Source organism: Chenopodium album, chromosome 20 (assembly GCF_948465745.1).
Source record: "Chenopodium album chromosome 20, dcCheAlbu1.1, whole genome shotgun sequence".
Taxonomy (NCBI): Eukaryota; Viridiplantae; Streptophyta; class Magnoliopsida; order Caryophyllales; family Amaranthaceae; genus Chenopodium; species Chenopodium album.
The window spans coordinates 14,261,481-14,277,194 of record NC_137853.1 but is presented as its reverse complement, the minus strand read 5'-3'; the positions used below and the strand labels follow the sequence as shown (position 1 = coordinate 14,277,194).

At 35.7% G+C, this 15,714-nt stretch overlaps 1 protein-coding gene, 1 long non-coding RNA gene and 1 other non-coding gene across 3 annotated transcripts; 2 read left to right on the top strand and 1 right to left on the bottom strand.

Annotated features, from left to right (window-relative positions):
- The first annotated feature begins 649 nt into the window (after positions 1 to 649).
- Positions 650 to 1,930, top strand: LOC145599076 (uncharacterized). The gene is made up of 3 exons (XR_014103694.1): positions 650 to 914; positions 1,225 to 1,426; positions 1,551 to 1,930. It is a non-coding gene; the product is annotated as an uncharacterized LOC145599076 (long non-coding RNA).
- Positions 1,931 to 3,552: 1,622 nt separating this feature from the next.
- LOC145596842 (uncharacterized) lies at positions 3,553 to 5,824 on the top strand. The gene is made up of 2 exons (XM_081653034.1): positions 3,553 to 5,448; positions 5,567 to 5,824. The coding sequence occupies exons 1-2, from the start codon at positions 3,553 to 3,555 to the stop codon at positions 5,822 to 5,824; spliced, it is 2,154 nt and encodes a 717-aa protein (XP_081509160.1).
- Positions 3,934 to 4,040, bottom strand: LOC145599848 (small nucleolar RNA R71). The gene has a single exon (XR_014104104.1). It is a non-coding gene; the product is annotated as a small nucleolar RNA R71 (small nucleolar RNA).
- Positions 5,825 to 15,714: the final 9,890 nt, after the last annotated feature.

Sequence of the window (15,714 nt, the reverse complement as noted above, 5' to 3'; positions counted from 1 at the left end):
CATATTGTATTTTATTTTTAGCAATAAATTATACTTTGTGTGTTGTATTCTTAAATGTTACTCAAGAAATTTTTTTGTGTAACTATGTATCTTTATTTACTCTAATACTACAAATAACTTATAATATCTTACCAATATTTACTTCATCTATTATTCACCAATGTCATCAAGTTATGATAGCATGCTATTTTGTATGATTATAAAGTGGTTTTTAATGTTGAATATGTGAGGAATTGATGCCTTAGTTCATTATCCACTCTATTTTTATGCAATTTTTGTGTATCCTATGCTTCACGGGTTGTTAGTGTTTTTATTGAGATTTTAGGTCCAAACACTAGTGGAAAAAATCTCATTCGTAACAGGCTATTTGTAACGGGCAAAGCTTTGCCCGTTACAATTAAGATATTCGTAACGGGCAAAAAAGTGTCCGTTACGAATACTTATTTATTCGTAACGGGCAAAATAGTGCCCGTTACGAATACGTATGTATTTGTAACGGACAAATTAGTGCCCGTTACGAATAAATAAGTATTCGTAACAGACACTATTTTGCCCGTTACGAATACTATATTACATGTTACAGGCGTATTTTGCCCGATACAAATGCCCAAACTTGGCCCAACTGACGAGAGGAGCCCATTACTTGGCTTTTTATTAGGGTTTCACCTAATAGCCGCATTCACCTCTTTCTCTCTCATTTCACACTCACTCACTCTCTCTCTCTCTCTCTCCTCTCCATCAATCTTTCCTGTACCTCTTTCTTTCTCATACTCAGTCCCTTTCTCCTCTCCTCTCCTCCATCAATCTTCCCCTTCCTCTCCTCTTTCGATCTAAACCCTCGCTCTATGTTCACCTTCACCGGAGATCCCAAATGTCCTCATACTCATCTCACTCGTACTGCTTGTATTCTGCAGGTTGTGTGTTTTCTTTATTTATTTATTTTTTTTGTTTTGGTGCTGTTTTTTTGGGTTTAGATGCTCGATTTTGAAGAGATCTGTCCGAATTGTTTTTTTTATCTAAAAATTTAATTCTTTTTATTTTTGTGTTGTGTTTTGGAATTTGATGATATATTGTGGAAATGTTTGTCTCGAAGTTGAATTTTGTTGGAATTTGAATGATTAGGGATTGATTTTATTTGATAATGGTTGTGATTTGCATCGGATTTTGGTAGCGAATTTGCGATTTTTTCCTCGTGTTTTGAGTGAGTTGTTTGCATAATGCAAGGTTTTTGAGTTGGTGGGATCATGAAAGTGAAATTGAGATTTTGTTGAAGAGAGCATAAGTGGTCATTTTTGTTGTGTTGTAAAGAAGAATGATAATGCTCGTTTTGATCCTAATTTACCCTGGAAAAGCTGAATCTAAGCTTTCTGCTTGTATTTTGAAGCTTCTCGAATTTCATCTCCCTTGTACTGCTTGTATTCTACAGGTTTGTGTGTTTTATTTTAGTTTTCTTTATTTTTTTTTGTTTTCGTTCTGTTTTTAGGGTTTAGATACTTGATTTTGAATAGATCTGTCCGAATTGTTTATGATCTAAAAATTTAATTCTACAGGTTTGTTAAGCGCGAGGAAGAAAAGGATAGATGACGAAGAAAAGGATACCAAGTTGCAACTCTGATGGTGGAAGATGTAGTTTTTTTTTTTTTTTTTTTTTTTGAAGGCAAGATGTAAATTATTTAATACAGTACAAATTTAAAGGGAAATTATAGTAATCTTGTTTTATTATTATAACAATCAGGATTTGTTTTTGCTCTTTTTATTTTGTTTTGTCTGATTGTATAATTTATGTGTATTTAAAATGAATAAAATATGGTTTTAGTAAATAAAAAAACAAAAAAAATAAAAAAATATAAAATTTTCTAGTTCATTGATAAAATGGTCCAGCATGTGCTGGATTTTTTTTAAATTTGGATCGCACACTATTCGTAACGGGCAAATATAATGCCCGTTACAAATAACTTGTTATTCGTAACGGACAAAATAAGTGCCTGTTACAAATAACCCGTTATTCGTAACGGGCGTTTTACATGTCCGTTACGAATAATGGGTTATTTGTAACGGGCACTTTTTTTGTCCGTTACGAATAACGAGTTATTTGTAACGGGCAGTGCCCGTTACAAATAACATAGCCTATCCGTAACGGGAGCATACGTAACGCCCGCTGCCCGTTACGGATGGACTATTTTTGCCCGTTACGGATAGCTCTTTTTCCACTAGTGAAAGACGACCAATTGAAGCTTATGAATGATGAACCAAGGATAAAAGCAAGAAGATGATGGAAAGAAGCCAAGGAAAAGGAGCCAAGTCAAGAAGAAAAGGAGATGTGCAGTGGAGAGGCCTCTCCATAGAGTGGCGCGACCTCTCCCTAGGAGCGGCCTCTCCAGGTCAGTGAAGAGGCCTCTCCACCCCGCTGCTGTAGCTACTGCCTTCCTTGGCAGCTTCAAGGAATTTTGTGAGGAGAGGCCTCTCCAACATAGGTCGCGACCTCTCCACCTATTTGGAGAGGCCTCTCCACCTCGTTGTTGAACTTCCTACCTCAATTGGCAGATTTGAAAGAAGAGATGAGGAGAGGCCTCTCCAACATAGGGGAGCGGTCTCTCCACCTTTTTGGAGAGGCCTCTCCACCTTTTTGGAGAGGCCTCTCCACCTTTTTGGAGAGGCCTCTCCACCCTGCTACGGAACATACTGCCCCAATCTCCCCCAGTTTGGAGCGGCCTCTCCAAGACATGGAGCGACCTCTCCAGTCCTTAGGAGCGGCCTCTCCAGACCTTGGAGAAGCCTTTCCTGATAGGTTCTGCGAGCTTTCTATTGCGGAGATTACTATGTAATTGGGGGTTATAAATAGGTTTTGGGGGCTCATTTGTATGGATATTCTTCCCTCTTAACTCCTTTAGACTTATTCTCTTAATTAGTTCATAGTTCTCCTCTCCCTTAGTCTAGATTTCCAAAACTCAATCATTTTGTAAGAACTATTGGAAGTTTGTTCTATCAATTTCAACAACAATTATTCTCAACTTTGGAGCATCAATTAGTAACCTCTTTCTCTCTCCTTTGTTATTTAATTTTCTGATTTTTGTGGATACGATCCTCTACTTACCCTAGACTTGTCTTAGGTTGGTTTAGGTATAAATATTGTTTAGTTTTAGGGTGATTGTCCAACGACCAATTAATCCATTACCAAAATTGCGTCGTTGCCGAGGAATAGCGTTAAGCATTGAATTACTTATGAGATTCGTGAGACTAGTTTATTTGTATAGCTTTCTTTTTCTTTCTTTTCTTTGACTAACCTACTAATCTCCCATCTAGTCTTCTTTGTTTATGCCCAAACGCAGCAATTGGACACTTCCTCTTGTGCCATTGAACCTTGAGCTTGAAAAAGTGGTAAGGGCAAATCGAAGAGAAAAGAAGGCGATAGCTAGTGGTGCTACATCCAGTGAGCCATAAGTGGTAGTTGAGTCCAATCACTCTAGTTCTAGTGAGTCTAGTGGAGACACCATTCCATTAGAGTTACCAACGACAAGTTCTCCAACTTCTCCACCTCTTCACCAATTCGAAATGGCTCTTCCGAACAAAACCTTGAGAGAGTTTGGTGTTCCTCCACCATATCAAGAAGCAAGTGGGATTGCTACTCCCGCTATCGAAGCAAACAACTTTGAGATAAGGCCCGCCCTTATCACCTTAAATGAGGGTCATCAATTCTCCGGGGCAAAGCATGAGGATCCCATTGCGCATTTAAAGCAATTCACACGGTATTGTAGCACCGTGAAGGCAAATGAGGTGACTCTGGAGTACATTCTCTTAAGCATGTTCAAATTCTCTTTAACGGGCAAGGCAAGTGATTGGCTTGATAGGTTGCCTCCGAACTCATTGATGAACACATGGAATGAGGTGACTTCGGCATTCCTCGGAAGGTTCATTCCTCTTGGGAAAACGACGGAGTTGAGGTCAAAGATATCTAACTTCCAACAAGACCCCGACGAGTCTCTCTATGATGCTTGGGAGAGATTCAAGAGCTACCAACAACAATGCCCCCACCATGGCATGGAGAATTGGCTCTTGCTCCATGGGTTTTACAGATATCTTTTGAGAGCGGACCGAATATTGTTAGATGGAGCATCGGGTGGACCTATCATGAACAAGCTATCCACGGAGGCACTAAAGATCATAGAGGATGTAGTTCAAAACTACACCGATGGGAGCCCCGATGAGAGAAGCACTTCCAAGAAAGGAGGAAATTATGAGGTAAATGCTATAAACATGATTAATTCAAAATTAGATGCTTTATCTTCTAAGTTTGATCAATTGCAATCCTCTTCTCTATCCCCTTCCCCACGTCAAAATTCACATGCATCTAGTTCATTAAATGAAAACATGTCAATACAAATGATGTCTTGTGATGCTTGTGGAAGTGATGATCATGTGACTTCAGAATGCTATTTGTTAAATGATTCATGCTCCCCCTCCCCTTTCATGGAACAAGTAAATGCTATTAATAATGGTCAAACCAATCCTAAGTATGATCCTTGTTCCAACACCTATAATGAGGGATGGCAACATCACCCAAACTTTGGTTGGAAAGGGGGCCAAACCCAAGGAAATGGTCAAGGTCAATACAGTGGCCAAAGGAATGTTCAACATAATAATCAAGGAAACTATAGGAACCAAGGTAATGGTAACTATATGTCAAACAACCAAGTAAATCAACAAAATGACAATAGGTATCACCAAAGAGGTCAATATTCGTTTAATAACAACCCACCCGGTTTTAATGGAGGAAATAGACCTACCCTTGCTCCTATCCCTCAACCTCCTCTCCAACTTCAAGCTCCCCCTCCTAAGTCAAGCCTAGAAACAACTATGGAAAAATTTGTCAATGCTCAAACCAAGAAAACCAACGACTTAGAGGAGACTATCAAGAAAGTGCAAGTCCACAATAAGATACTAGAAACTCAATTAACTCAACTAGTTAATGCACTTAAAAGCAACAATTCTAGCACCTCTTCGCCTAGTCAAGAAGAACATTGTAAGGCAATCATGACTAGATGTGAGACAAGCATAATTGAAACTCCACCCATGAGCTTGCAAAAAGAGAGTGAGAATGAGGAGGTTAGAGAAGAAAAACAATGTGAGGTGTCTAAGTCAAGTGAGGATGAGATGGTTGTCATGAGTGAGTCCACCACGGTGAGATTAACCGAAAATTGTAGTGCAATTATCAAAAACCACTCTCCCACTAAACAAAAAGATCCCGAAAGTTTCTCTACTCCTTGCTCTATTAAGAACATTTCCTTTGAAAATGCCCTATGTGATTTAGGAGCTAGTGTGAGTTTGATGCCTTTTTCAGTTTATGAGAAGCTTGGTATAGGTGCTTTGGTACCCACTAATGTCACTCTTCAACTTGCCGATGGATCCACCAAATTCCCTAAGAGTAAGGTTGAGGATGTCCCTCTCAAGGTAGGTAATTTCACCATTTCGGTTGATTTTATTGTGCTAGGAATGACGGAAGATGCCTCACCCCTATTATCCTAGGTTAACCTTTATTAGCAACGGGTGGTGCAATCATTGATGTTAGGGAAGGAAAACTCACATTAATATGGGTGATGATGAATTTTGTCTTACTATTGACCCCAAGAGAGGATGTCCTTCCCCCATAAAAGATTGCATGACCTTAGATGCTATTAGTGATAATGATTTGCATATGTTGAGAATGCTTTGTGCTACTAATCCTCTTTTCAATGTCCATGAGTCAAAGCAAGGTTTGAATAGGTTTGATGAGGTGATTGCTATGCTTGCTTGCCTCAAGACTATGCTTGAAGATGGTGATGAATAGGGTGACATCAAAGCTTCCAAGAAGAAGAGGAAGGGAAAATCAAAGAGAAAAAGGAAGAAGGATTCAAAAGAAATTGAGAATGAGCTTGTTGTAGGTGTTAGTCATGAAAACAATTTGGTTTTGCCCAAGATGGCAAGTTGTAACAATGAAAACAATTGTGACAAGTTGGTTTAGAACTTTATCCCACCTTGAGGATATTTTTCGAATTTGCGTCAAGCTAGTGACGTTAAAGAAGCGCTTTCGGGAGGCAACCCGAGTATTTTTGTAGTGGATTAAGTTAAAAAAAAATAAAATAAAACATAAAAAATAAAAAACACAAAGTGCAAGTCTTCCAACAACAACCAACAAGAACAAAGGTACCAAGGGGTTCAAGCTTCAAAGAAGGCCCGATCCTTGAGTTAGTCTTCTTTCTCTCCCTTTTTATGTGCTTTTATTGCTTAACATTGAGGACAATGTTTATGATAGCTTGGGGGGGAGTCATTTGCGTGCCTTCTTGACATGTTGGTTTGTTTTGGTTGCGTTTGTTTTGGTTGTTTCATCATATCTCTAATATCCAAGGCCCTAAATCCAAATTTGCTTCCTTGAAATCCAAATTCTTATAATGTGAATATTAGTTTCCCTTTTCTAGTTAGTATTGTAAATATTTCCCAAAAAAAAAAAAAAAAAAAAAAAAAAATTGTGAAAAATGAAAAAAATTCCCAAGGATGAGACTCAAATGACGATATTTATGTGTTTTGCTGGCTTGACTCTTGTGTGATGAGTAAAAGTTCTGTTACAAGGGTGTATGCAAGAGTTGGAGTCATTTATAGAATTATAAACCTTGATTGCATTAGTATCTATGAAATGAAAACCGATGAATGCTTAATTGCACATCTAGCATAGGATGTTGTCTGAATTTGCCCAAAGAAGGATATGTTTGATTTGAATTGCGGTCCCTTGTGCCCTTGATGTGCATCCTCCTCATCCCCGAAATGAAATTCTATTAGGGAATTGTTTCTACTTGTATCATGTGTAATATGTGACATAATAAGCCACATGTTTTGAATAGAAAAAGAGTCGCTCACAGAGTCACAGTTAAAAGAGGCGAGGGCAATGAAATTGAAAAAAAAAAAGAAGAGCATAGAAGAAAAGGGAGACCAAAAACTCCCCCAAAAATTCTCAATTTTTTTTTTTATTTTCTCTTCTTTAGAGGTCAACTTATGGATGCCTCCCACACCGTTTCTACATTGTTATATCTTATGGAATTCCCGAGTTAGAGAGTAGTTAAAGGGCCTTGGGTGTGCATTTTGGGAGGTGGACTAGCATTTTGAGATTTTATAATTGAAAAAGGGCTTGTTACAACTTTGGAATATCTAGATGTGCTCTAATGAACTAGTAAAAGGTCTAAGGAAATAGCCTAGTGCGATCTTGCTTAGTTCTTCTCTTTACCCCCAACTCATGTGTACATTTGTATGATTGGTAATTCTCGAAAGTTGCTCACTTGTCTTGCTTGTAATTTTTATCCAGATGAGTTGACCTGGGCGATAAAAACATTGGAATATTGTGTAACCATTGATGGTTTGTGTTTGGTTTTTGTGTGAGTTGTGGGTTAAGCTCAAAGGAAACCCTCACGAGATCAAAACTTATCCCATAGGGCGACTTGTGGGTTTAAATGGCTTCTTACTTGTGCTAAAAGTGATTTGTGTTTGCTTTAAGTTATTTTTCTTACCTTTCCTCCCTCTCTTGTTGTTTTCCCTTGGATTGGCTTTAGTAAGTTCTTTCCTCACTATGGTGTGTTATGACTATTTTGCTCGGGACGAGCAAAAGCTTAGCTTGGGGGGATTTGATAGCATGCTATTTTGCATGATTATAGAGTGGTTTTTAATCTTGACTATGTGAGGAATTGATGCCTTAGTTCATTATCCACTCTATTTTTATGCAATTTTTGTGTATCCTATGCTTCACGGGTTGTTAGTGTTTTTGTTGAGATTTTAGGTCCAAAGACGACCAATTGAAGCCTATGGATGATGAACCAAGGTTAGAAGCAAGAAGATGATGGAAAGAAGCCAAGGAAAAGGAGCCAAGTCAAGAAGAAAAGGAGATGTGCAGTGGAGAGGCCTCTCCATAGAGTGGCGCGACCTCTCCCTAGGAGCGGCCTCTCCAGGTCAGTAGTTTCAAGGAATTTTGTGAGAAGAAGCCTCTCCAACATAGGTCGCGACCTCTCCACCTATTTGGAGAGGCCTCTCCACCTCGTTGTTGAACTTCCTACCTCACTTGGCAGATTTGAAAGAAGAGATGAGGAGAGGCCACTCCAACATAGGGGAGCGGCCTCTCCACCTTTTTGGAGAGGCATCTCCACCCTGCTACGGAACATTCTGCCTCAATCTCCCCCAGTTTGGAGCGGCCTCTCCAAGACATGGAGCGACCTCTCCAGTCCTTAGGAGCGGGCTCTCTAGACCTTGGAGAGGCCTCTTCCGATAGGTTCTGCGAGCTTTCTATTGCGGAGATTACTATGTAATTGGGGGTTATAAATAGTTTTTGGGGGCTCATTTGTATGGATCTTCTTCCCTCTTAACTCCTTTAGACTTATTCTCTTAATTAGTTCATAGTTCTCCTCTCCCTTAGTCTAGATTTCCAAAACTCAATCATTTTGTAAGAACTATTGGAAGTTTGTTCTATCAATTTCAACAACAATTATTCTCAACTTTGGAGCATCAATTAGTAAACTCTTTCTCTCTCTTTTGTTATTTAATTTTCTAATTTTATCTTTGATTAATCTTAGTCCTTGCTTAATATTTGTTAATTGTTCTTGCATGTTCAACCATCCTTGGTTAATCTCTCTCCTAGTTTAATTGAATTCATGTTAACCCTAAATTTAATTTCTAGATTGTTCTTCACCATGATTTGTGAGTAGTTAATTAGCTAGGGGTTGGGTGAAAACCCAACCAAGCCACGGGTTGATTGATGTTTGTGCTTGCATGTTCATTTTGGGTTGATGATTGATTATTAATTATTTGGTTAATTTCATGTGTAATTGGATGGCCACTTATTGCTCATTTATTCACTCCTATGCTTGCATTGAGATATGGAGTCTAGTTGTGAGCCTTTTCTTATATATGATTATGCTAAATTCCTCTTGATTATGGTTTCTTGTTTGAATGATGTAGTAGTCTTAGTTGCAACAATTAGGTGAGAAATCCCAATTGTTTGTGCCATAATGCTTTCTTGGACCGATCGAAAGACAAACCCGAGTTAGAAGTTTACTTCCCATTGTTAAGACTTGGTTGGCCTATCTTGTTAGTTAAGTTTGGTTTAGGATTGCTTAGTGTTGTGGCTTCGAAAGAAGGCAATGTTGAGTGCCCTCTCTATCACCCAATTTGTGTTCATGCTTGCCTATTGATTTGATCCGTTGGTTTGGTTAGAGTCGATCCCTATTTCCCCCCAGTGTTTGTCTCCATAGTAAATATCTAATCAAAACCCCCAATTTGTGGCCGAACTAGATTGCAACCGTTTCATATTCTCGGTGTACTTACCCATTCCCTATGGATACGATCCTCTACTTACCCTAGACTTGTCTTAGGTTGGTTTAGGTAGAAATATTGTTTGGTTTTAGGGTGATTGTCCAACGACCGATTAATCCATTACCAAGTTACAAATAAATATGATTTAAGTGGCATAAGGAAAAAAAAATATTTCGTATATTGAAAGCCTAACATTGTTTTTTTACTGAAAATTAAACAAAATTACTGGTAGACTTTAGTTTGAGATCAATTATGGAGTCAATAAAGCTACAATACAAATAGTATTATAATTACTTTTATCGATTGTTTTACTCCTTAACAAATACTGAATATTAAGCTGAAATGTTATTTTAAGAAAAAAAAAATTAGAAACTTGAATATATATTTAACTTTAATTGTCCTCTCATTTTCAGTAAATGTCTCTTATAGTGACATTTTCCCTTTTTATAACATAAGAAAAATTGAAGCAAAAACCAGTCTAAACGAGAAGAGTGTAAGTTAAATTAGACATTTAATAGGAAAATAATATATATCGGAGTCAAATGTTTACAACAACTACTCAGTGTTTCAAACTGTAATATTCATATATTGACAATGCCATTAGTTTTAAGAATTTTGAGAAAAAAAATACTCCCTCAATCCTTTTATTAGAGTCTCATTCTCATTTTTCACGGAAATTAAGGTTTTTGTAAATTACTTAAACCATGTGATAGGAAATATCAAAGTACATTAAGTGCATTAAATAACAAGTAAGAGAAAAAGAAAAAAGAGTTTTAGCAAATGCCAAAAAGAAGAAGAAGTACCTAAAAGAAGAAGAAGAAGAATGAGGAGAGAGAACATATGTTGGTGGATTAATAAATGACAAAGATATTTGGCATAAAAAAATCAGTATAAATTGCGGATAATTTGGGGATTAAATTAGGAGAATGAAAGTTATAAAAACCACTTATTAAAATGGGAAAGTTTCTAACCATGGGATTTTAATTTTGATTTGCCAAAAAAGGATTAGAGGACTTTAATAAAAGGACGGAGGGAGTAATATTTTGATTCATAGTAAAATTGTGCGTTGCACGGGTGCTATACTAAGGGCATGTTCAAACTTACTAAACTGATTGGAGTTAAACTAAACTGAACTGAACTGATTGGAGCTAAACTGAACTGAGATAAAATGAATTTTTTATGAGAGAAGAAAATTAGGAGCTGAACTGAACTGATTAGAGCTGAACTGAACTGAACTGGAATGATGGGAGCTAAACTGATTGGAGCTGAGCTGAACTGAGCTGAACTGAAATTAAGCTGAAGTGAACAGGCCTTAAATATATACACAATTATTGGCAATAATTAATTTTATGATGTTTTATAGTATATAGTAATGTTGTTAATTAGAATATTCTTTATATTGCATTATCATATAACTTTCATTTGGTCCCATAAAAAGTTATATGATAATGCAATCAGCTATATAATACAAGTGTAATAATTGGATCATCACAGGGTCATTGAAAGGCGAAGGCCATGACCAAAAGAAAACACACAAAAGCACGCAATCAGCAAAGCTGAGTACATACAAGCTACAACACACAAAACCTGGCACGCTCAACCAATTAAAGTAAATAAACATACAACTCGAATTCATTAATCAAGACTCTACACTTAATACTTACTAACCAATTCCAAACACTTGACTCTTTATATTTAATTTAATTAATTTAATTTGGAGTAAGCAATAGACCAGGTTGTCCAATCCACCATATCATTTTGGTCCCAAATGACCATTTGAAATAAAAGTTTAGCGCGATGCAAGAATGGGCGCGACTCCATTCTCACAAAGTTAGTCTAGGATCCCATCTAACTTTCATTACGAAATGAAATGTAAATACCAAAAGAGAAGAGGACATGTTGATCAAACAAGCCTCGAAAAGCCACGGGCTACCACCGTGTACCCCAACCCATAATTGTCAATACTTTAGAAGTGCACGCTTTCCAGAGTTTTATTGCTCATCCATATTTCACTTTACGTGATTACAATTTTAATTAATAGCCGACTCATTCAAGAAGACCAAACATAATAATTATACATCAATTCACTTTTAATCTTATTTAGAACAATGGTGATCACATCACAAGTTGACCTTTAATTCCATTAAACTTCCAAATTATCCAAAATTGTTGAACAAAGTCAACTCACCTAGTCATTCGGCTTAATCCACCTTTACTCAACATACTAACAAGTCATGATTGAGTAATAAATAAAATAAATAACAACCTTGTGGAATAATTAATAAATTCATTCCACTTAAACTATTCAATTTCAATCCTTTAATAATCCAAATGTGGTTAACAAACCAATACAATAAAATATGCTTGTATCAACATTCCATACAAACAATTAATCCAATATAATTCAACATGCTTGCATCCATAATTCCATACAAACATAATCAATTCACCAAAACATGTCTCATATCATAAACATAAGCACATGAATTAATCAAATGTATAACCAAATAATTTCCATCCAAGTGTTCTCTAATCATGAAACCAAGTTCTTTTCTTTGGGTACCTAAACATGATACTACTTACAACGAAGTAGACATGTACATACCTCGTGTAAATAATCCTTTGTGCCACTTTTAATCACTTAAAATTCTCCTAGGGAATAATCACTTCCTAGAAAACAACCAACAATTAATGTTACTAACCCAAGTAATTTCCTACAATATAATATGATGAAAAATCTCTTAAATCTTCAATAAAAACACATATTTATGCTTAATTAACTTTAAATATAATTAATTTTATTTATCAAACCAAGGATAAAATTTTAAGCATAAATAAACTTCGTTAAAAATAAAAAACTGTTCGAAAATCATATTTAGAGACTAAATTTGGCCACGAAAGGGTGGTGCTCACTACCAAAGCTAGCGAGTCTTTCTTAAAACATTGTTTTTACATGGAAAACACTACTTTTTTTCATCAAAATCGGATGAGTTCAGAACCTGATCGGGATTAAACCGGGATTAATATTAACGAACCGAAATCTAAAAATTAAAACACGAATTTACGTATACAAAATAATCTCGAATTAAGTTAAACTAATCAGTAGTTATAATCACCAAAATTTCAAAACATCATCGCTATAAAAGCCCTAAATCAATTGTTCATAAAAACCCTAAAATCATGATTTTCAATAATAAAAAAAAAACCCATAGGTTATAAAATTTACAAAATCTGAAAATTATGACATATATAAAATATGATATTATAAAGTTTAATCATCAAAATACAATTTGATACTAATTAAATTAATTTCAAACAATAAAATCAAAATCCATTAATCAATAATTATAATTACACAAATTAATAAAATAAAGGAGAAAGAAAATAAGACTAACCTTTTGTGTGGGGAAATTTTTTGGGATGTATGGGTTATTTATAGGAGAGAGGGTAGTAGGGTAAGTAGGGATATTGGGCCTCATAAAATTAATGGGTCAATTAAGAAAGTAAATTGGGTTTGGTTTGTTTGTTGGACATAAATTATAGAAGGAAGGTTCATAAAAAGTTCTTTGTAGTAAAATCGTTCATCAATCCCAAAAATAATTTGAAATTATTGAAATTAAATCCGGAAAAATACAAATAAATATTATGAATAAAATATAATTTCATTAATAATATTTTAAAAAATACGGGGGATTACACTAACGTTGGACGTTGGTTCCTAAAAGTAGTTTAGTCTGCTTAACAATATCGTGCTCAGTAAAATTTGTATTTTATTTGACAAAATATATTATATAAGTATTGAAATATATAATTAACTGAGTAAACTTATATTTTATTTGAAAAAGTATATTCTATAAATGAGTATTGCAGTTTCAAAATATTATATAAGTATTGAAAGATATAATAGCTGATTGTAAAACTTATATTTTATTTGACAAAAAATATTTTATAAATGAGTATTGCAGTTTCACGGTGTCTTAAAGTTCTATATAGGATCAATAAATTATCTATATTTTATTTGATAAGAAAAATTATATAAGATCAATTAATAATTTTCTATCATATATACTTCTAAAATTATGCATAATATTTATAAGATTAAAATAGTTTATACAGGCTTTGATATTTTCTGATATTATGTGTAATACGTATCGGAAAGAGAAGATTTTAACAAATTTAGTGAATAATTGCTTTATTTTATGTAGCGGAAAAGAGCGGGAAAATTTTTAATGTCAAGGTGACACGTGTAGATTTGGTGCTGAATGCCCTCTGTTTTAGTATAGTTACAGATAGATTGATAGCTCTCAATCTCCCATATAGATGTTGTAACAATGTGCAACACAAATTCATTTGATTAGCTAGGTGTAAGTTGTACAGTTGAAGGAATATTCATTGTTCTTACTCCCTTTATCCTTTGTTGTTTGCATTACTAGTATAATAACCTTTACATATGCCTTGTTTGGCAAATGGATGTTGGCAGTTGGTTGGTTCACTTGGCTTGTTTGACCAGATGGAATGTTTGACTGCTTATAATGGCTTTTGTCCTTTTGAGATTGGTTGTTTAAGCAGCCTGTATGTTTATAAAAGTGTTTGGTAAATTTAGTTGTTTGTTGTTGGCAATTTATTAGATAATTTGTGGGCCAACAAGCCAAAAGCTAAAAAAAGCTACTCGCAACAGCTTTTTCAGTTTCGCTTAAAAGCCAACTTTTGCGCTAAATAAAAACCAATTACCGAACACCTTTTTTGGCTGTTTGACCACATAAAAAAGCCAAAATCTAACTAAAAAGTCATTTACCAAACCCGGCCACATTCTCCAGAACCCATGTCTGACAATGTTATTACTAGCCATCGCTGCAAAATTAAAATCATTGTAATTAAGCCGCCGGTTGAATCAAATTCTAAAGTTATACTTCCTTTGTTCTTTTTTACTTGACCTGTTTCTTTTATCACGTTTGCCAATGTAAAACTTTAACGATCAATAACTTAAATTCTGCATAAGTAAAAATTATAAAAGTTATATATTATGATAGTAATTATAGAGACGAATCCAAAAAGATCATACATGAATATATTTTTCTTTACATATTATTCACAAAAGACTATCAAAGGAGGAGTGGTAAATAGTGTAAAAGTCAAAGCGGGTCAAGTAATAATAAAGAACGGAGGAAGTATAGACATAAAATAATTTTTTGTTTTCAAACTAACCAAGCGTTAAAAAAGCTTAAGTGTTAAGGAATCCATCCGGGCTAGGCGTATGTGTACGTATACCTTAGTCGTCTTTTTGAGTTCTTCATAGTAGGCGCATTTCTCTTCTCAACATTTCAACCGCAAGCATGCTGGAGACGGTAGCTTTAATTAATCTCTACTCTAATCTCAAGCATTAGCTTGTGTAGTTGAGCTGACTGATATGTATTTTAGGTCGGTCCTAAGCTTAATATAAGTTCATCTTATAAACATAACTTATGGCAATTGAACGTAGGTGCTGCTTGTGAGAGTGAGGGATAGCTCAAGTGGTTAGAGCTTCCCTCCCGATTCCAGGAGGTCTTGGGATCAATTCTCACCCCCGCCCTTGTGGCTCTATAAACACCAAAAAAAAAAACGTAGGTGTTGTCTGTTTTTATCGAGTCATGTAGCGTAGAGCTTGTGCGTGTAATTGGTTAACTTTTTTATTTTTTTAATTTTTTTGCCATACTTAGGTCCTACTTCTATTCAGAACAAACATACAAGTTTCTACAGCAAATTGATCAAGTTAATAATGCACTGTCATAAAGCTAATTAACCCATGAGACATGTTTCTTTGATTGATATTTAGGAGGTCTTACCTTGTCTCCATTGAATTGTTTTTGCATGTATATATTTTTTCTTCTTGTGATGAAGCTGTTGGAGTCTAGTACACTGGCTTATTTTCTAGATTTTTAAGTTATAACTCCCTCAAGTCTCACCCCTTCTTTTTTGATCGTTGAAAACTTGTTAATTTTTCTAATTATGTGTTGATACTTAGCTTAATTGCAACAACTAAACTACTTAGCTTGATAGCAACAACTAAACTATGGAGTATATATTATTGAGGTTACGAGTTACAACGCCAAAAAGTATGATAGATTGGTAGTAAGAGAGGATGAGACTAGACCTGGCAATCCTGACCCAGACCCGATGACCCGGCCCGAATGACCCGACCCATGACCCAAAATCGACCCGAAATCAGTGACCCGAAATTGACCCAAAACCCGAATCAACCTGACCCGACCCATACCCGACCCGAAGTGGAAATGACCCGACCTAGACCCGAAACTCGAAATGACCCAACCCGAAACGACCCGATCCAAGATGACCCGACCCAAAGTTGACCCGAGACCCGAAACGACCCGACCCGAAGTTGACCCGAGACCC

Bases quoted from the DNA above. Each gene is read 5' to 3' on its own strand.
- LOC145596842 (XM_081653034.1), top strand. From the start codon at position 3,553: ATGGCTCTTCCGAACAAAACCTTGAGAGAGTTTGGTGTTCCTCCACCA. The intron at 5,449-5,566 runs GTAGGTAATTTC...CATTGATGTTAG, and splicing joins TTGAGGATGTCCCTCTCAAG to GGAAGGAAAACTCACATTAA.